General features: G+C 41.9%; 1 protein-coding gene across 3 annotated transcripts; it reads right to left on the bottom strand.

Moving 5' to 3' along the window:
• Nucleotides 1–1,730: 1,730 nt before the first annotated feature.
• COMMD9 (COMM domain containing 9) lies at nt 1,731–19,036 on the bottom strand. 3 transcript variants are annotated; one of them, XM_054524502.2, is made up of 7 exons: nt 18,924–19,036; nt 18,613–18,785; nt 10,140–10,265; nt 7,920–8,059; nt 6,532–6,566; nt 5,588–5,691; nt 1,731–4,223 (listed from the first exon to the last, which is right to left on the bottom strand). In XM_054524502.2, the coding sequence occupies exons 2-7, from the start codon at nt 18,661–18,663 to the stop codon at nt 4,083–4,085; spliced, it is 597 nt and encodes a 198-aa protein (XP_054380477.1). In that variant the 5' UTR covers nt 18,664–18,785; nt 18,924–19,036; the 3' UTR covers nt 1,731–4,082. The 3 variants fall into 3 exon arrangements, with proteins under 3 accessions (XP_054380477.1, XP_009244743.2, XP_063584556.1); XM_009246468.4 differs by having other exon boundaries at nt 18,613–18,751; nt 18,924–19,029; XM_063728486.1 differs by lacking the exon at nt 6,532–6,566 and having other exon boundaries at nt 4,087–4,223; nt 18,613–18,947.
• Between the last annotated feature and the right edge of the window lie 2,319 nt (nt 19,037–21,355).

Here is a 21,355-nt window from a genome sequence, read left to right as displayed (position 1 = left end):
TGTGAGCACAAACTTCTTCCTTCATGATAATCGTTTCCACGTCTGTGTGCCTTATGTCTTACCATTCCTGATTAAAACAAATCCTGAGAACAACTGGCACAGGGAGCAGGGTGGTTTGATGCCAGATGGAGATGGAATGTCCTTAGACTGATCTTGACTTGCTGCCTGCTCCCGACAGACAGCAGCCACTGCTTGGCAAGGCACAGCTGAGAGTGGAGTGCTCAGGCTTCCTGCTTGATGGCTACTGCATTGTGTTGTGTTGTCAGGTGTTGCCATTAATTCCCAACTTGAAATTGCGACGCTCGCTCGAGAAGCTGAGTCCCGGAGCTGCCTCACAGGCTGGTGTCATGTGTCTGGGACTAACCTATTTCTCCACCGTGGTGGAACACCCAGGATTCAGGACAGAGTGCCTGGGGTTATATAAGTAATTGGCTACATTTGTTTCTCAAAAGGTCCCTCTGAAGGGGACCAGGAGTGACTGACTACCCTCCTCGTGCCGAGGGCAAGTCTGATCCACTGACTGAGGAGCACTGACAACACTGGGGTCATCAGAGTCATTTAGATGAAAGTGCCTAGTGTCTAGGATGTGATAGCTCCTGAGGACACTCATAAACCACTTCCCTTTTCCCTCTGGGCTTTGCTGAGTCAAATTTCAGCCTCTTCCTTGGAGTACTGCGGGAGCACTTGTCGGAACGCTTGCTCCTTGCTCGTGCATGTGTTGAGGGCCATTCATGGGGTCTGCGTGAAGGGCTCCTCCAGGGATCATGGCATCCCACAGATGTTCAGATCACACACTTCTCTGCTGTTGTCTGATTGCTGCTGTCATGATTAGTTCCCAGCCCAGGGGTGAATAAGTCCCCTCCCTAGAGACGAGGGACTCAATGTTTAGTGATAAACGGGAAGGAAAAAGAGCATCTGTTTCCAACTTCCCCAAAAGCCCCAAAGAGATGGTCCTTCCCCATGTGGCCCTACGCGGCATGCCATGCCTCCTGTTTCTAGGGTTCTGTGAGCACAGACTTCTTCCTCATGACGATCACCTCTGTGCCTGTGAGTCTTACCATTCCTGATTAAAACAAATCCTGGGTACACCTTAACACAAGCCTGGTCCGTCCTGATGAATACACAAGGAGGAAGAGTGGGATTGGCATCACGCACCGAGATTTTCTCATCTTCCCAACCTCTGGGGTCTAGATGGCCTCTCCAACTGCAGACGAGCTTTCGGTGTGGCAGGAAGATGGACTTCATCATCACTGGCCTGGCTGTCAGAGCCTAGAGGCAGGAGGTGGTCTCAGAAATTACAGCAGAGAAAGCCCCAGGGACAGACTCAGATTGGCTGATTGGAATCATGAACATTCATGAGACAATCGCTGTGGCACATGCATTTGATCAGGATTGAGGCAGATGCTGACCCCTGTTGGTGGGTGGCTGGGTGGGATGTGCTGGGCAGCACATTGTCCTTCTGTGGATGATCATTGTCCTTCTGTGGATGGAGTTTGGACATCCAAACCTTGCCACACCCTGAGGAAGGACAGTTTGTATACAGCTGCTTCACCACACAAAGTACTACTGGGAAACCAGACAAGCAGTGAATGAGCCAACTTCCTTTGAGATCAACAGATAAGAGCCAGGAGGCCCTTCTGAGATAGGGCCAGGCCAACCAGAAATACGGTATCTACAAACAATCCATCATCACTAACAGAGGAAAACAAATGCCTTAAATGAACACGAGGTGAAGGGTAGCAAAGATTTATTGACTTTTCCAGTTATTTATCAAATGCCCTCTGTGTCATGTACCCAGATGGCTCTATTTGGACAGATCTGGCTAGAGGAAATGTCCAACTGCCCAGACACCTATACTGGGCTTCTTGCTTCAAGTAAGTTTCTTATGGATGCCCATGGGAGGCCAAGAGGAAGGTATCTGAGATCTCTCTCTGCAGGTCATGGGGAATGGAAGGAAAGGAGAGGGGTAAATTTTGTGACAAGGCTCAGCTAAACTGGAGGGTATGACCAGGGGCTCTCAACTTGGAAGTAGTGGGCTGGCTTCTGGGGTCCTTGACCTCTTGTCATTGCATGCAAAAAACTGAATGTTCATTTCCTATAGCAGATAAAGAAGAGCTTGGAATTTTTTTTCCCTTGACCTTCCTGGTATCTCACTGGGTAGGCAGACATAAGATCTCTCATCTCTACTTCAGTTTCAACATTTTCCAAATGGCGCTAGTCACAGAATTACATGTTCCTTGCAAAGTCCTGTGTTGTAAAGAGAAGGCTAGAGAAATATGGGTCCACCTCTTAATGAGACCATTTACCAGCAGATGACTCAATCTCAATGAGCTGGTTTCCTGGTCAATAAAGGGAGGATGATAATACTAATTCTCACACCAACTCTGTTATAGTAGATGAGACAATAAATGCACCAAGCTTTCTACTCTCATCCATTAATAATCAAAGCCTTTCCTATTAGTTGTAACAGTACTAAGTGTTTTTAGGTGCATTATATCATTTAATTTTCACAAAAGTCCTATCAAGTAGGTACTACTATTATACTCATTTAATTTAGGAAAAAAGTACAAAGTGGGTGAAAATTGAGATTTAGAGGTCAAGTACCTTACCACTGAGAAGCAGAGCTGGCTTCTGACCTTGGCTGCCTGACTCCTGAGAGCGTATTCTTAATCTGCGGATTTACCTCCTCCATTCACTCCATACACAAACTAGCAAGAGAAGCTGCCAAAACAAAGCACTCCAAGAGCAGGCTGCAAGCTGCTGCCACGGGGATGATCTGGAGAACCAAGGGGGAATCTTCACACATGGAGTCCCTGTGAGGTATGAGGCACATGACAGAGATGATCTCATTTGGTTAAACTTGAAGCAGTGCCTTCATCATAGCTCTTGTAACAAGCACATACTGATGATTGGCCTTGCTTCCTTTTTATTCTTATTTTTTATCTATTTTTTTGAGACGAGTCTCTCTCTGTCGCCTAGGCTGGAGTGCAGTGGCACGATCTCGGCTCACTGCAAGCTCTGCCTCCCAGGTTCACGTCATTCTCCTGCCTCACCCTCCTGAGGAGCTGGGACTACAGGTGGCCGCCACTGCGCCTGGCTAATTTTTTGTATTTTTAGTAGAGACAGGGTTTCACCGCGGTCTTGATCTCCTGACCTAATGATCTGCCTGCCTCGGCCTCCCAAAGTGCTGGGATTACAGGCGTGAGCCATTGCGCCTGGCCACCTTGCTTCCTTTTGTTCTACGTAACAGGTGAAAACACAGAAGGTGGTGCAATTCATTTGCCTGATTTCATGTCACACCATGGGTCAAGGGCTTAGCTGGGAATTAGGAAGTTGGGATCATCTTTAAAAACTAAAGAAAGTACTGGCCAAAGGCTTCAACTTGGGGACAAAAGAAGCTATAAAAATCATGGAAGTTTTAGAACTGTTGTTTATTTCCAATTATTTCTACTTATTCACCTAGGAGTGGCTGCATTAGATGAAGGAAGAGGGCCCTGGTTTCATGAAGAAGGGAATTAGCACCCATTTCAGACTTTCTACACTGAAGAGGGGTTCCAGTATGGTGGAGGGGGCTCAGGGAACACTCTGGATGGACCATGCTCTGTGGGCTCTGCCTGGCTTCCCTGACAGAAGGGCGGGAACTGCTGGCATCACCTGTCTGATTCCCTCCATGTGTTCTGGGATTGGAAATGAACTAATTAGAGCTAATGTTGGAAATAAACTTATTGGATAGGCTGCATGATTTGGGCCTGAATTTCCCAAACAGCTATGCAGAGGCAGCTGACGACGCAAATGTTCCCTCACCCTGCCATGGTGGTAATTAAGTTGCACTCAGGAGCTTTTCAAAGATGGGCCTTCTGCTCTCCAGCTTCAGAAAGAGAAAGAAGATGAGTGAGGAGAACAGCGGGGGATCTGGCTGCTTCTTCCCAATCCAACTGTAACTTCTGGATGGCAGTAGCCCCCTGCTGTTCCCACCATCCTGCCTGTTGTCAGCTGCAGCTGCAAGGGCAGCCTGCATATGGGGAGACATTTATCACTCATGAGCAGCTGGGTCATGGCAGTGGCCCTGGCAGCTGGCTGGATCATTTACTGGCCACGGCAGAGAGTTGGTCTCGGATGCGGCCCAGGCCATCTAACATGGTGTCCAGTGTTTCTTTGCTCAGCTCCACGGTGACAGCTGAGATGGAGGGTTTGTCTCCACATAGGCTGGGATCTTCTTGGATCTGAAAAGAGAACACAGCCCAGAAAGTCAAAGCTGCCTCTTTTCCTATCTCCCTGTAAGTGAGTCCTGAACCTGCGAGGCTGAGCTCAGTTCTGCTGAACCTCTGAAGAGAGGCTCTTTCCTAAGCACTAGAGAGTACCAGCCCTTGGATCATTTAGCAGTAAGGGAGAGTACAGGAGATGCCTCAGAGGCCTGGGTCAGTCTCCATTTGCAACAAGTGCCTTGGGTAGGTAACAAAGAAGGCCAAGCCAAGGCTCACTCACCTCTCTGATACCCTAATTCTCAGCATTCAAGTAAGAAAACATTACGTGTGTTTACATTGGTACTTTAAGGAGCAGACTCTGTTGGATACTTAAGACAATCCTGCACTGGGATGCAGGAACAATCTTACAACCTTTAGTTTTAAAAAATAAAGAAGTTAAGCTTCACTAATATTTAAAACTTAATTGCTAGAGGCACCCTTACTTCTTCATTTTCTTACAAGTGGTAAATTTCTGGGTGTCTGGTTATGTAGATACAGCATTACATTTCTAGTTTTAACTAAACAAACACTACAAAATGGATATGTAGCTTAAAAAGATTCCTGAAAATAACTATAAAATGAAGACAACACCAATGAAGCGAAGGTATGTGAGGAAGAAAATGAAGACCTGACACTTCTCCAGCTGCTAGTAGAAACTTTTTTTTTTTTGAGACGGAGTCGCACTCTTTCACCAGGCGGGAGTGCAGTGGTGTGATCTCGGCTCACTGCAATCTCCACCTCCTGGGTTCAAGCAATTCTCCTCCCTCAGCCTCCTGAGTAGCCGGGACTATAGGCGCCCGCCACCACGCCCGGCTTATTTTTGTATTTTTGGTAGAGACGGAGTTTCACCATGTTGGCCAGGATGGTCTTGATCTCTTGACCTCATGATCCGCCCACCTCGGCCTCCCAAAGTGCTGGGATTACAGGCGTGAGCCACTGCGCCCAGCGACTAGTAGAAACTCTTGAGCAGCCACATTACAAATAATGACAGCCTAATCACTGAACAAGAAGTTGCTAAAGTACACTGAAATGATCAGGCAGGCTATTCAAAATCTGGAAGCACACTACTATTGTTAAAGCTAAACTGCTAAGAGTATAGGGTTACCTTTAGGTATCAGCAAATTATTTTAAAAATATGTTTTGTATTTGTTTTATTGTTTTAATATGTCCATAATATGTTACTGCAGTAGTACACATACACGTTGTAACTAAACAAAGGAGGATAAAGGGGATGGTAATTTAAAAAAATATATGGGTTAGAGATCCCAAACCTTGGAGACTGGTGTTTTAGATGGCCACAGGGGTGCTGCCTCTTCTTTCTAATGGCATGATAGTGAATGTACCTTCATCTGGAGCAGGCAGGTGGGGACGGCCATGCGGCTGATGCTGTCTGAGGAGGTTTTGATATCCACTCTCCAGTCCAGATCGACCAGGCGTGGCAGAGAGACTGCGGAAGGAACAGCTCAGCTCAATGCTCATGCCGCCTGTGTTTACCAAGCATTTATTCTACGACAGGCGGCTCTGAGGACTGCACACATGCAATGCATTGGTCTATGCAGCAAGTCTCTGAGAGAGACAGATAAACATAGCCCGAGACCCACAGAGAGTCATGTGCCTTACCCATCGCTCTGTGCTGCCTGCACTTAGTACTAATTCACAGTGGCAGCATATGCAGCCTTCTACCTGAACACCCAGCCCTCCAGATGTTAGGGCAGAATGAGAAGTGACATAAGACAGAGAAGAAATCATGGCCTGAGGCTTAGGAAATGTGTAGCTTCATCAATACTGGTAAGAGCTCTTGTTTTAGAGATAAACGGACTTGACTTGAATATAGGTACTACCACTTATCTAACCTCTGAGCTTCTGTTTGCTTATCAGCCTAGCTCACAGGGTGTCGGGAGGACTAAATGACTTAATGCAGATTAACTGCTCCAGCACCGTGGCTGGCTCAGAGTTACTGTAATGACCATTTATTAAACATGGACTTTTATTCAGCCTTTCAAACTATTTTTGATTATTGTTAATTTTTTTCACAATTGAAATATTAAGTACTTCACTTTCTGCTTTGGATATTTCTGTTTTTTAACAACATGCCTATACAATAATGTTTATATCAGAAAAAAGTTAAAAAGTAGAATTAGGGAAAAAAACCCACCGTACACAGAGTATGAGTTGAGACTAGAATGGTTCACTTTGGTTTCTGTCGAAATCTCTGATCACTTGACAGACTGAGAGCTGGGACTGGGGAGACAAGTAAGAAGGGCAGGGCAGATTTATTGGTACTCACTCTGATTTGCCTGGGCTTCGGTTCTCCAAGTAGACCTGTTTAAGAGGGAAAGATGAGGAAAAAATAATGGAAAGGGGATGAGACTGACTCTTCTGACAGAGAGGGGACCTGGTCCTTCCTGTGGTCTTCAGACCTGTCATCACCTGCTAATAGGAAAGGACCACAGAAACCCCTCCCTCCAAGAAAGTCTTTTGTTTATTTGTTTTACAAAGCTCAGTGATGTTAAGGCCATAAGTGTTGTCAGTTTTCATAGTTTAGGACAAAAAAGAAGAAAATACAATGTATTGTAATCTTATTGTGCTATTGTTCTTTTGTGATTTTGTTCAAAGACAAAACAGAATAAAAGGTCAACTTATCTTCTCTTTATTGAGCACCTACTACATACACAAATATTGCATCTTCTGCAAAAACACATCCAAAAAGACCTGACTAATGCTACAACAAACATAATAAAATGTGATCATGTATGAGAAAGTTCTTAAAATACAATAAAACCCTTGGTAAATAGGCATTATCAGTTATTGCTATTCGAGAGGTCTGTTCAAGCCTTCTGCTAACCAACAGTTAATCAATTCTGCTTAAAAGGTACGTGTTTAAAAGGAACTTCCCAGTCAAGAAAATATACAGATACTTCACAAAAGAAAAAAAAAGATCAATTAAACATATGAAAAATATATCTGACATCACTAGTGTCAAAGATAGGGACACTGAAATGAGGTACCATTTGCCATTTGTGGAACTGGGAAAAATGTAAGAAAAAAATCCCCTCAGTGAAGGTGTAGCGAGAGGGGTACACTTGTATCCTACTACTGTGGAAAAATACTGCAATCTTTCTAATGGCCAACTTGAACATTTAAGGCCAAACCCTCAAAATGTCCATTACCTTTAACCCAGTAAAAAAATAATTAAGCACATGAGCAAAGTTTTCATTGTAAATTGTTCACTGAAATGAAAAACTGCCAACAGCCTCAGTGTCCAACACTAAGAAATTTTAAAATTATACATCATTTCTTCCTATAACAGGATATGTTTAACCATTACAATGATACTGAAGGTAAATATTGACCTGAAATTTCACTATCGTTAATACTGTTAACAGAAAATAAGCAAGTTACAAAACAGCATGATCCATTTTGTAAAGACAAAAACAAAACATTAACCTCTTATAGAGGTGTAAAGAGAAAAAAAAAACATATTTTAAAAGGCTTTCCATTAAGAAAAGACTACCGCTAACCTCTGGCTGGTGGAATGATAGGTGTCTTATTTTCTTTTTGCTTATCTGGGCTTCCTAAGTTTTCAACAATGAGCATATTATTACTTCTAGAATGAGAATAAAAATAATAAGAAATGTAAAAGTTAGAAGGGACTTTCAAGAAATGAGCACTTACACATGTTCTAGGATGATCTTTGTCAGCAGGTTTTTGAGGTTTTGGTGGAAATTTTCGGGAAAGAGAGCCAGAATCGCCTCGGCAGAGGACAGGTCACGGAATGCCACCAGCCTAGTGAGGCGGTGCAGAGCCTGGAGCAGCTGCAAGATAACGGAACCACCTGTAGCTGCAACAGAAGCAGCAGGCAGGGGGCACAAGGCAGGGCCAGGGGCAGGGCTCTACATCCCGAAGGCTGCACACTGCTATGGTCATTCAACTGAGTCACAAGTCCAGAGGCCTCTGTGGCACATGCTCATGCCCCACATGCCTTGGCCTGCCTCAGAGTTCACCTGTTGCTTTAGAAGACAGATGCAGCTGCCTGACCTAGGAAGCTGACAGCTTGCCAGAAACTCTCCACTTGTGGGCAAAGAGTTAATATAGCCCTTTTCCTTCTGCATGAGAATCTGACCTTCAGTTAACTTTCTGGTGCTGTTTCCCTGGTAACCTGAGAGCAGTGCAAAGTCAGCTGTGTTACTAAGCAACACTGCACTGGTCCAAGCCTCTGGACTGAGAGGACTGCATAAATACCTGGGGTGCCTGTAGCTCTGGACTTGCCTATGTGTGGCTACAGGCTGCTTTCGAGAAGCTGAAGCTGTGCTTGCTGAACTGTGACATGAGATAGTGGCTCCTATGGAGTGAGGGCCTTGAATCCAGGGTGGTAGGATTCATGTCCTTTCCTCTCAACTGTCGCCTAGGAGGGCAAAGAGAACAAACAGCTCCTGGCCGGCTGTGCGGGTTCCTCCTGGGAAGAGGCATGTCTGCCCATCCTGCTAAAATGCTGTGTTCCCATCCTAGGTCCTTCTAAGTGAATCTGTAACTTCGAAGTGTAAGAGTGGTTTATGGTGGTCTTGTGAATAGAGTAATACTTAGCTAACCTAAAAAAGCTCTCTGGAGGTAACTGTTTCTCTGCTTTAGGGCTTTCTCTGATATCACTGCAGATTATCTGACACGACCCGGCAGTGAAGGGAAGTTAACCTTCCACCAATGAGAGTGGGTGTTCATGGATAAATGGCCAAGCCTCTCTGTCTTCCTGGGGAACAATTCTGAGAGGTGTTCTACTTGGTTTCTTATAGGGTCCCAGTTTTCCATAGCAGTAATTGCTCTTAACATCCTCTTTTACTGACTTGCCTCCCCTGTTTGATTTTCCCCACTGCTTTGTGTTTTCTAGAATCATCTCCCAAATAATCTACTTTGGGGGGAACCCAAAATAAGTCTCCAAATCACTTCCATAACCTTGCTTTTTCCTTTTACTTTTCTACAGCTCATTTCAATAAACAAGGTCCAGAATTAAAACAAAAAACATAGGCCAGGTGCAGTGGCTCATGCCTGTAATCCCAGCCTGAGGTGGGTGGATTGCTTGAGCTCAGGAGTTCAAGACCAGCCTGGGCAACATGGCAAAATCCTGTCTCTACAAAAAATACAAAAATTAGCCAGGCATTGTGGCATATGCCTGCAGTCCCAGCTACTCGTGGGGCTGAGGTGGGAGGACTGCCTGAGCCCGGGGCGTTGAGGCTGCAGTGAGCCATGTTCATGCCACTGCCCTCCAGCCTGGATAACAAAACGAGACCGTGTCTCAAAAATAAAAAAAATCCAAAAACATAGGCCCATTTAGATGAAGAAACTGCTGTTTAAAAAACATATTTGCCTTGGAAAGATAAGGCTGTCACTGCTACATAATAACTTACCACAAGTTACCTTAATCCCCCTCTTGGCTACCTGCTGAGATCAGGTGAGCTGAGGAGAAGGGGACTTTCTGTGGGACAGAGGGGTGAGGAGGGAGAGAGATACACAAAGCACCCCTCAGGAAGCCTGATGGAATCTAGCAGTGCCTACTCCTGAATCTTACGCAGGCCTCAAAGCTTCTGTTCAAAGATCCCTGAAAAGTCTGCCCTAAGCTATCCAGCTAACAATTTATGAGCATCAGCAAGTTACAGGTTGGAAAAGAAAATCACAGAAAGGTTGGCTTTTGTTCCACACTGTCTAGGTAATAGGTCTGAAAGAAAATGGTCAGGAGTTCTGATTCTGGGTACAGCTCTCCCATTCATGTCCCATTTATCAAAGTTTGCTACAGTGTCAACAGATGTTTCAAGGGATTTTCCTTGGACATGGCAATGACCGGGAAGTCAAGAAAGAGACTAATAAGAGGGCCAGTGGCCAAAGGTCATTTCTGACCACACTTACTTCCTCTGCCTCCTCCTGGGTCACAGACAAGCTGGAACATGTAATATCCAAGAGTTTTTTCGAGCCAAGGGCTGAACTGGAAAAGCTTTCTTGACACAGCTGTCTGACAACATCTTTTGAGGAGGCCTATGAATTAAATCACAGATAGGAAAAAAGAAAAAAAAAAACTCAGACTCTGAAAACACATGTTTTGAGTAATAATGTCTTAGTCATACATGATACCTTTGAGACTTAAATTTTAAAGGTACATAAGACTGGATTCTAGGAAAATCAGATAGATATACTTTTCCCTAATCTTTCTGCTAGGTACAACCAAAAACTCTGGACACTATACAGAAAACATGCATAAGACTCTGGAAGCGGGAGAGAAGGAGGCAGATCTGCTAGGGACCTCATAATACAAGGAATGACACAATGGTGAGTTCCTCGGATTTTTTTTGCTTCATATATCCCAGACTTTCAGCTGAAGAAGAGGGCAACCTGGAAATGACAATGGATGCAGAGGGGAAAAAAACACCACAATAAATAGCTGTTCTGTCTAGCTAAAGGACAAACAAAGGGGCAGCCTCGCAAGACAGAAAACTTTTAGATGACAACTGCTACACTCAAGCCAAATATCATAGAAAAACTGCAGCCCCACCCACCTCTATGTCAAAAAAGGCTGAGTGGAAGGCCTAGACCTGAGTGAGAAGACTTGTGAGGCTATAATGAGGTACCCCAACACTCCTGCTGGGGAGATGTCAGAGAAAGCCAAGTAGGAAGCTGGGACATTTATCCCCACCAGCTGGTAACAAGCCTTATCATTCTGTGATACTAGTGGAGACCACGTGGAGTCAGAGATTCCACCCCTACCCAGTGGTAACAAGGAACCTCTACTTTCAGGTATCAACAGACGCCAAGTGGGGAACCTGGACTTCAACTTCCAACTGATAGTAATGAGGTGGCACCCCCTTCCCCTGCCTAAGCAGTGCCACAGAAAGCCAGCTAAAACATAAAATTTAAATAAAATCCATTCTCAGAACATAATATGAAAATGTCCAGGTTTTCACTGAAAATCATTCATCAAACCAAGAACCAGAAAGATCTCAAACTGAATGAAAAAAGGTAATCAATAGATGTCAACACCAAGATGACAGATGTTAAAATTATCTGACAAAGAATTTTAAGTATCCAGGATAAATATGCTTCAACAAATAATTATGAACTTGCTTGAAACAATTTTTAAAATCGCCTCCTCAGCCAAGAAATAGAAGATATAAAGAACAACAAAATGGAAATTTTAAAACTGAAAAATAAAATAACCAAAATAAAAAGCTCAGTAGATGGGCTCAGCACCAAAATGGAAAGAATAGAGGAAAGAATCAGTGAACCAGAAGACAGAGAAGTAGAAAGTACCCACTCAGAAAAGCAGAGAAAAGAGACAAAATTATGAACAAAGCCTCAGGGACGTGTGGGACTATAATGAAAAACCTAACATTTATATCATTGGAGTCCTGGAAGGAGATGATAAAAGAGGGCAAGACTGAAAGAATATTCAAAGAAATAATAGCTCAAAACTTCTGAAGTTTACTTAGAGACATACTCCTATATATTTCAAGAACCTGAGTGAACCCTAAACAGGATAAATCCAAAGAAATTCATACCCAGACATATAGTTGAACTTCGAAAATGAAAGACAAAGAAAAAAATATTTAAAGCAGAGAAAAATGACACCTTACCTATTTAAAAAAACCAATTAGAATGAAAGCAGATTTCGTATCAGAAACCACGGAAGCAAGAAAGAAGTGACAATATTTTTCAGGTGCTGAAAGGGAAAAAAAACCTGTCAACCTGGAATCCTACACCCAGCAAAAATATCCTTCAGGAATGAAGAAGAAATCGAGACATTCTCAGTTGAAGAAAGACTAAGAATATCTGTCACAAGATCTGCCGTAAAAGACTGGTTAAAACAAATTCTCTAAACAGATATGAAACAACGAAACAAGAAACCGTGGAACACCAGTGTACTAGCCAGAGCTCTCCAGAGAGACAAAACCAACAGGGTATGTAAGAGGGGATTTATTAGGGGGAAATGGGTCACATGATTACAGAGGCAAGCTGGAGGATCAGAGAAGCTGGCAGCTTGGCTTAGTCAAAGTCTGGCAACCTCAGAACCAGGGAAGCTGATGGTACAGCCCCTAGCTTGAGGCCAAAAGACTGAGAGCCACTGGTGCAAGTCCCAGAGTCCAAAAAATGAAGAACCCAGAGTCTGATGTCCAAGGGTAGGAGGAGAAAAGGCATCTTGCTTTAGAAGGAAGGGAGAGAACAGAGAGAAAGGGAATCCCCCATCTTCCACCTGTTTGGCCCAGTTGGGTCCCCAGCCAATGGGATGGTACCTGCCCACATTGAGGGCAGGTCTTCCTCTCTTTGTCCACTGACTCACACACCAATTTTCTCTGGCAACACCCTCTCACACTCAGAAACAATGTTTCACCAACCATCTAGGCATCCCTCAATCAAGTCGACACCTAAAATAAACCATCACAATCAGGAAGACAGAACAGGGCAAACAAAAACATGGATAGATACTGTAGGCTTTCTTTCTTTTCTTGAGTTTTCTATTATGTTTGAAGGCTGAAGCAAAAAATATAATATATCTGATGTGGCTCTAAATGTATAAAGAGGAAATATTTAAGACAATTATAAATGAGGGAAGATAAAGAGGTATAAAGGGAGGTAAAGTTTCTATACTTTGCCCTAACTGGTAAAATGATGACACCAATAGACTGTGATAAGTTACGTATATAGAATGTAGTAATTACGGCAACCACTAAAAAGGCTATAAAAAGAAATGCACTTTAAAACATTACAGATAAACCAAAATGAGATTCTAAAAAAATGTTAAAATAACCTATGGGAAGGCAGGAAAAAGTAAAATGAAAGAAAAATCAAGAGAGAACAGGCAGAAAACAAAAATAAAATAGTAGACTTAACGCCCTAACATACAAATAATTATATTAAATGTAAATGGTCTAAGTGTACCAATTAAAAGACAAAAATTGGCAGAGTGGATTAAAAATTCGACTCAAATGCTACCTATAAGAAACTCTTGGCCAGGCATGGTGGCTCAGGCTTGTAATCCCAGCATTTTGGGAGGCCACGGCAGGTGGATAGCTTGAGCCCAAAAGTTTAAGACGAGGCTGGGCAACATGGTAAAATCCCCTCTCTACAAAAAAATACAAAAATTAGCCAGGCATAGTGGCGCTTGCCTGTAGCAGCAGCTACTCGGAAGGCTGAGGCGGGAAGATTTCTTAAGCCTGGCAAGTCAAGGCTGCGGTGAGCCGAGATTGCACCACTGCACTCCAGCCTGGGTGACAAAGCGAGACCCTGTCTCAACAACAACAACAACAACAACAACAAATCTCCCTTCAAATATAAGACATAAGGCAGGTTGAAAGTAAAAGAATGAGAAAAGATATATCATGCAAACATTAATCAGAGGAAAGTTAAGAGTGGCTAAATTAATAATAGATAAAGTAAACTTCACTAGCGAAGAAAATTACCAGAGACAGAGAGGGACATTACATAATAATGAAAGATTTTATCCACCAGGAAGATGTCCTAAATGTGTATGTATCCAACAACAGAATTGGAAAATATGTGAAGCAAAAACTATCAGAACTGTAAGAAGAAACAGACCAAATGACAAATACAGCTGAGGACTTCAACACTCCTCTTTCAACAACTGACATAACTAAACAGATATTCAACAAGGATATAGAAGGAACTAACAATACCATCAATCAATTAAATTAATATTCATGAAACAATACCCAGTAACAGCAGAATACAAATTCATTTCAAGCGTCCACTGAACACATACCCAGACATATCATATTCTGGGCCATAAAACAAACTTCATCAAATTCAAAAGAAGTGAAGTAATGAAGAGTGTGTTCTATGTGACCACAATGGAATCGAACTAGAAAGCAAGAGCAGAAAGGTAACAGAAAAATATCTGAACACTTATAAACTTAAACAGTACACTTCTAAATAATCCATATGTCAAAGGGGAAGTCTCAGGGATATTTTAAAAATTACACTGAATAAGTGAAAATGAAAACACACCATATCAACATTTGTGGTACACAGCCTAGCAAGTGGTGAGATGAAATTTTATAGTATTAAATGCATATACTAGAAAAGAGGAAAAGTCTCAAATCAATAATCTAAGCTCCCACCTCAAGAACCTATAAAAAGGAAAGCATAATAAACCCAAAGGAAGCAGTGGAAGTAACAATGATAAGAGCAGAAACCAATGAAATTGAAAATAGAGAAATCAATGAAACAAACAGCTGGTTCTTTGACAATGTCAATAAAAATCGACAAACCTTTAGCAAGACGGACAAAGTTAAGAGGGGAGACACAAATTATCAGTATTAGGAATGAAATAGAGGATATTACCACAGATCCTGCAGACATCAAAAGGATAAGGGGAACTTAATGAAAAATTCTATAAACATAAATTTGATAATTTAAATAAAATGGGTCAATTCCTCAAATAACACAAACTACTGCTACTCCCCTAATATAAAACTGATCAACTGAATAGTCCTATGACTATGAAGAAAATTAAATTCACAATTTTAAGGCTCCTAAAAAAGTCTCTAGGCCCAGATAGTTTAACTGGAGAATTCTAACAAACATTTTAAAAAAGAATGAACTGATTCTACACAATCTCCTCTAGAAAAACAGAAGATGATGGAGTACTCTCTAAATAATTTTATATAGCGACAAAGCTAGTATTACCCTGATACCAAAACCGCACAAAATTGTACAGAAAAATAAGAAAACTACAGACCAATATCCCTCATAAAAATAGATGCGAAAATTCTTAGCAAAATATTGGCAAATAGAGATCAGTTACATATATATAATATTTTATTAGCAAATAGAGACATACAATTACATACTTATATATTATATATAATTATATATAATATATAATTATACACTATGACCAGGTGGGATTTATTCCACAGATGCAAGGCTGGTTCAGTATTTGCAAATCTATGTAATCCATCACATTAACAAAGAAAATCACACGATATAAATCAATGCAGAGAAAGCATTTGATAAAATTAAACATCCATTCTTGATAAAAGCCCTCAGAAAAACAGGAATAGAAGAGAACTTCCTTATCTTGATAAACAGTATCTACAAAAAACCTACAGTGAACATTATACTTAATGGTGAAAGACTGAATGCTTTGCCCCCAAAACTGAGAACAAGGCAAGATATATGCTTTCTCCACTCTGAATCAACACAGTACTGAAAATTCTAGCCACTAAAATAAGGCAAGAAAAGGAAATAAAATGTGTGCAGGTCAGAAAGGAAGAAATAAAACTGTCTCTATTTGTAAATAACATGATTTTCTATGTAGAACGTTCCAAGAAATATACCAAAAACTCCTAGAAACAGTGAGTTTAGCAAGTTTGCATGTAGAAGATAAACATACATAAATCAGTTGTATTTCTATTTATTAGCAATGAACATGTGGACACTAAAATTAAAAATACGGGCTGGGCGTGGTGGCTCACATCTATAATCTCAGCACTTTGGGAGGCCAAGGCCGGTGGATCACTTGTGGCCAGGAGTTCGAGACCAGCCTGGCCAACGTGGTGAAACCCTGTCTCTACTAAAAATACAAAAAAAAAAAAAAAAGAAAGAAAGAAAAGAAAAAGAAAAAAAAAATCAGCCTGGAGTGGTGGTGGGCACCTTATGTCTACCTAGCTAATTGGTAAACTGAGGCATGAGAATCCCTTGAACCCAGGAGGCAGAAGTTGCAGTGAGCTGAGATCGTGCCACTGAACTGTAGCCTGGGCCAAAGAGCGAGGCTCTCTCAAAACAAACAAACAAACCAAAAAAAACCAAAACCATTTGTAATTGCTCAAAAAATGAAATATAGGATGTGCATGCTGAAAACTACACAATACAACACTGTTGGACAATCATTACATGGAATACCACTCAGCAATAAAAAGGAAAGTATTGATACACACAACATGGATGAAAATTAGGCTGAGTGAAAAAAGTCAATCTCAGAAGGTTACTTACTGTATTATTCCATTTATATGGCATTCTTGAAATGACAAAATTAGAGAAATGAATAATGCCAAAGGTTAAGGAGGGTGTGGCTATTCATGAGGAATCTTTGTGGTGGTGGAAATGTTTTGTATTTTGACTGTCAATATCAATACTTTTGACATTAGGTATTGATATCCCATTTATCCTTTACCCAATTTCCCCTATGCAGAACTATACATAGTAGTTAAGTATGCTATATATGTATATTATACACTATGTACATCATATAGTATGTATACTATATACTATATATATCATATAGTATGCGTATAGTATATAGTATATAGCATATAGTATATAGTATATATAGTATATAGTATATAGTATATAGTGTATATACTATAGTATATAGTATATAGTATGTATACTATAGTATATAGTATATAGTATGTATACTATATATTATATACATACTATACATAATAGTATATATACTATATTATGTATAGTTCCGCAGAATCCTGCAGAACTGAGGGAAACTGAGTAAAGGATAAATGGGATCTCTCTATATTATGTCTTACAACTACATATGGATTTATAATTATCTCATAATAAAAAGTCTAAGTATTTTTTTAAAAAAAGAAAAGAAAGTACATAGGACAGTAGCAATGAAAATCAATGAACTACTGCTACATAATGGTGAGCAAAAGAAGCCAGGCATAAAAAAAGTATATGCTGTATTATTCCATTTATGTAAAGTTCAAACATGGGCAATATTAAATGAATTGTATCAGAGGCAAACATAGAGGTTACTGTTGGGGAAGAAAGTGAGGAAGCAAAGAAGGAGAGAAAGGGGGACTTCTGGGGTACTGGTAACATTTCATTTTTTGACTTTGGTGGTGGTTACATTGGTGTGTAATACATCATTTAACTGTAAATGTATGGTTTATGCACTTTTCTGTATGTATACTACACATTAATCTTTTAAAGTTTTTAAAAGAAAAGAGTGCATAAGACCAACAGGCATGGGGGCGGGGGTAGGTACAGAGCAGCCAAAATGAAGGTGAAAAGGCACTGGGTTGGGAGCTGAGAGCCCTAGATTGCCAGTCCCAGCTCTGTTACTTCATTTATTAATTCATTTAACAGCTATTTACTGAGCACGTGCTGTGTGCCAGGTATTATTGTTCTACTTGTTGGGCATTAACACTTGTGAACAAAAGGGTAGATCCCCTTAGGAGTGGAGAATGCTAATGAACACTGAGAAGGCAATTAAAAAATAAGTAAAACAAAACAGAGACTATTACATGGACCGATGATGATGATGTGCCATAAATTGAGGAGAGTAACTCAACCCTCTTCACCTGGTGTTTTTTGTTTTTTTTTTTTAAAAAAAAAAAAAAGGAAGAAAGGAAAGTTCCCTGATGGATCTTACATTCTTATAAGACAGACGGACAACGGGCAAATAGCTAGCGACAAGTTCTACGAAGGAAAATAAAGCTGCCCTTTCTCCTACAGGGCAAATCATAAGTTAAATAATTCCGGCCAGGCGCGGTGGCTCACGCCTGTAATCCCAACACTTTGGAAGGCGGAAGCGAGTGGATCACGCGGTCAGGAGTTCAAGACCAGCCTGGCCAAGATGTTGAAACCCCGTCTCTACTAAAAATACATAAATTTGCCAGGCTTGGTGGCGGGCGCCTGTAATCCCAGCTACTCGGGAGGCTGAGGCATAGAATTGCTTGAACCCGATGGGCAGAGGTTGCAGTGAGCCAAGATTGCGCCACTGCTCTCCAGCCTGGACAACAGAGCGAGACTCCGTCTCAAATAATACTACTACTTCATTTGCGCTTTACAAAGCCCTATGAAGTAGGTCCCTTTCAACCTCACAACTTTTCAAATGATTATCAGGAGTGTGTCCCGCCCCTTTCACAGGTCATAGAGAGTAGGGAAAATCTGGACCTCAAGGGAACATTGAACGCACAGGTCATTCGGAGGGCTGGGCGGACGCAGTAGGAGATAATTTCTTAATTGTGCAGTGCAGGAGGGGCTACGGGATGAAATGGGGAACTGACAACGTGGGTCTAGCAATTACCACTTCAATGCACCAATACCGAAAACCAATCCCAAAGACTAACAGCAGGAGGTTGTACTGCGCCTTCATGCCCATTATTTTATTTTATTTTTTATCTTACGTTCCTGTCAAAACGATATTTTGTTCTTACTTTTTAAAAGCTCAGAAAGACACAACGATTTGCCTGGGATCACACAGAGAACAAGCAGCAGAGTTGTGGCTCCAAACTAGGGTCAATTTGTCCCCAATTCCTGCTCCGTCTAAAGTCTCGGAGACAAAGAGCCACCTCACGCTGTCCCCAAAGAGCCACCTCACGCTGTCCCCACCCCTTCGATTTACCTTGAGCAGGCTCTGGAGTGCTGCAAAATGCTCCGCTGTCAGGGCAGCCATCTTCCCGAAGTCACATGACCGCGGCACCCAGCGAAGCGAGGTCACGTGGCTTTCGCTGTTGTCGCGGGGCCTGCCGGGGGCTGTAGTCCTTCAGAGTGGAGGAAGGCGTTTCGTTTGTGGTGCTGCGGCAGTGAGCGCGGATCAAGACGGACGCGGCGGCTGGATAGCTAAACCCCGGGACTCTAGGACCGAAGGACTAGGGGGACCAGGGCGGAGGATGGTTTACTCGGGGAGGAAATTGGCTTGACTTGTCTACTTACCAGGTCAGGGAAACAGGTTTTCCCTTGACCCATGTGGGTGGGCTGGCGCATTTGGGGAATGCACCTGTAAGCTTGGCAGGCGCCTTGGAAACGTAGTTGTTCAGGAGTGATCCGCGTAACAGTGTTTGGAATGAAAATGAGGCTGCGCATATCGGGCTTCTTGGAATTGACACACACACACGCACACATCCTGTCTTGAAGAATGTAAAATTACTTCTGCGTGTATAGTTTTCCAGCCTATGTCGTAGGTTGGAGCTGGTATTATAAGTATTATCCAGATTGGGAAATAATCATTTAGGATTTTTAGTAACTTTCCCATAGTCATAGAGAAGATCTGATTCCAAGAGCAGGTGAGGAAGTGTTTGGGAGAGGGGACAAGAGAGGAATGGAATGAAAGCTACTACCTAGCTAGGTTCTTGTTATACAGGGGTGAGATGGGGGAGGAGGTTTATGGAAATGATTTAGTTCATTTTTTCAAAAAGGTAATTATAATGAATATAATTGTAAAGAGTGATTTTGCATGGGCAGTACTGGACTTTGATTTGCCCTGTTCTCAGAGACCATACATCAAAACAGACATTTCCTTTATCTACCTTTAGTATTTGGGTGGCTCTTTTCTTTTCCTACCCTCCACTTTTTTTTAAGCAAATTCCAGCTCAAAAAATGGGTTCTGATATATTCGAGCTTAAGAAAGAATGCCCATTTGTGAAATTCCAGAAATTGGTAAGCTGCTAAGGACATTTAAGCCTTTGTCTCCTCTCCTCCCCCTTCCCCTTTCCTCACTCCATCTTCTGTGGGGATGTTGTCAAGGCCCAGGAAAACAAAAATCAAATTGTCTAAGGAGGAACCCATTCCTGGATTAGAAGATTTTAGAACCATTTTGTCACAGGGTCCTGATTCTAGCTCTCTTTCTTGGCCTCTCTTTTCCATGAAGCCTCATGGCCTGATTCCTGGTTTCTGTTATAACTCAATATAGGTTCTAGGTTTAACTCCTGCCTGTATCTATAGGGCTGGGCCCATTGCGTTGAGTTAATTGAATATTTGTTAAATAAACAACCACCCAAAAAAGTGATTAGACTAAGATGAACTTTTGTGACTTATTTGAGGATATTGCCTTGGTATTTGCAGGATTGTACCTTCTTGTCTTACTTTAGAGTAATGAGGAGTGTGGTCACCAGCCTTCAAGATGGCCCTCAATGATCCCAGCCTCCTGGTATTCACAACCTAGTGTAGACATCTCCCACCTTGTACCAGGATTGGTATGCATGACCAATAGCAAATGGTGGGTGTGAATGGCATATCACTTCTGAGATTGGGTTATGCAAGACTGCACCAAAAACTAACAAAAAGACTGAAGTTCCTGTCTCCTGGCTTGGGTGCTCTCTCATGTGCCCTGCTCTCTTTCACTTGAATCCTTTGCTCTGGGGAAAGCAAACTGCCATGTTGTAAACAGTCCTACAGAGAGGCCTAGGTGACAAGGAACTGTAGCATCTGGCCAACAACCTCATTACCGACCTTAGAAGCAGATTCTCTAGGCCCAGTAGAGCCTTAAGAAGGCAGTAGTCTTGGCCAACAGCTTAACTGCAACCTCATGAGAGATGCTGAGCCAGAACCACCCAGCGAAGCCACGCCTGGATTTCTGGCCTTCAAACACTATTAAGATTATAAATGTTTGTTGTTTTAAGCTATGAAGCTTTGAAGTAATTTGTTATACAGCAATAGTAACTAATGCATGGTGGCAGCAAAGCATAGGGGTTTTAGAATTCAACCTGAGTTGGAATCCTAATTCTACACATTATTAACTTTTCCATGTACAAATTCTTGAACTTCTCTGGGCCTCAGTTTCCACCTCTGTAAAATGGTGTTCATCACACCCATCTAGTTCAGGGAGTAGAGCTGAGAGACAGGAGCTGCTTTAGTGGGAGGATTCCCAGCTCTCCTTGCTCTTGCGGGCTGGTATGATATGAATGGCACCATGTCATCCCATTTTGGTAGGGCTGCCCAGATTGCCAATGCCATGTTGCATGTAAAGGTTTGTCTACGGTCTGCAGAATGTCCAGCAATTTCTAAACCATAAACATTTTCATGGATGGGAACAAAGCAGAATGTCAGAGTTCATTTCTATGATTTGGTTCCATTGCCTGGTTTTCATTAGGCCAAATCTGATTTCTTTCCAGTTCTGAATATAGGAATCAGTGCTGACTTTCATTTATTTAATAAACTTGTTATGTGCCGGGCTCTGTTCCAAGCCCTTACGTTTACTGATTTATTTACTTCCCATTCCTATCCTATGATATTATATATATACATATGTATATACATACACACACATATATATATACACACGTACGTACATATACATATATAAGCACACACACTGTATTATTTCCATTTTACATATGGAAAAACAGACATAGGCAGATTAAGTAGTC

Source organism: Pongo abelii, chromosome 9 (assembly GCF_028885655.2).
Source record: "Pongo abelii isolate AG06213 chromosome 9, NHGRI_mPonAbe1-v2.0_pri, whole genome shotgun sequence".
NCBI classification, from domain to species: Eukaryota; Metazoa; Chordata; class Mammalia; order Primates; family Hominidae; genus Pongo; species Pongo abelii.
Note: the sequence above shows the minus strand (reverse complement) of the source record. Positions and strands in the feature narration are given on the sequence as shown.

Coding starts and splice junctions, on each gene's coding strand:
- COMMD9 (XM_054524502.2), bottom strand. CDS start 18,663: ATGGCTGCCCTGACAGCGGAGCATTTTGCAGCACTCCAGAGCCTGCTC. Junction 8,060..10,139: donor CCCAGGAGGAGGCAGAGGAA/GTAAGTGTGGTC, acceptor GTTATCTTGCAG/CTGCTCCAGGCTCTGCACCG. Junction 6,567..7,919: donor AAGATCATCCTAGAACATGT/GTAAGTGCTCAT, acceptor CCTCTTAAACAG/GTCTACTTGGAGAACCGAAG.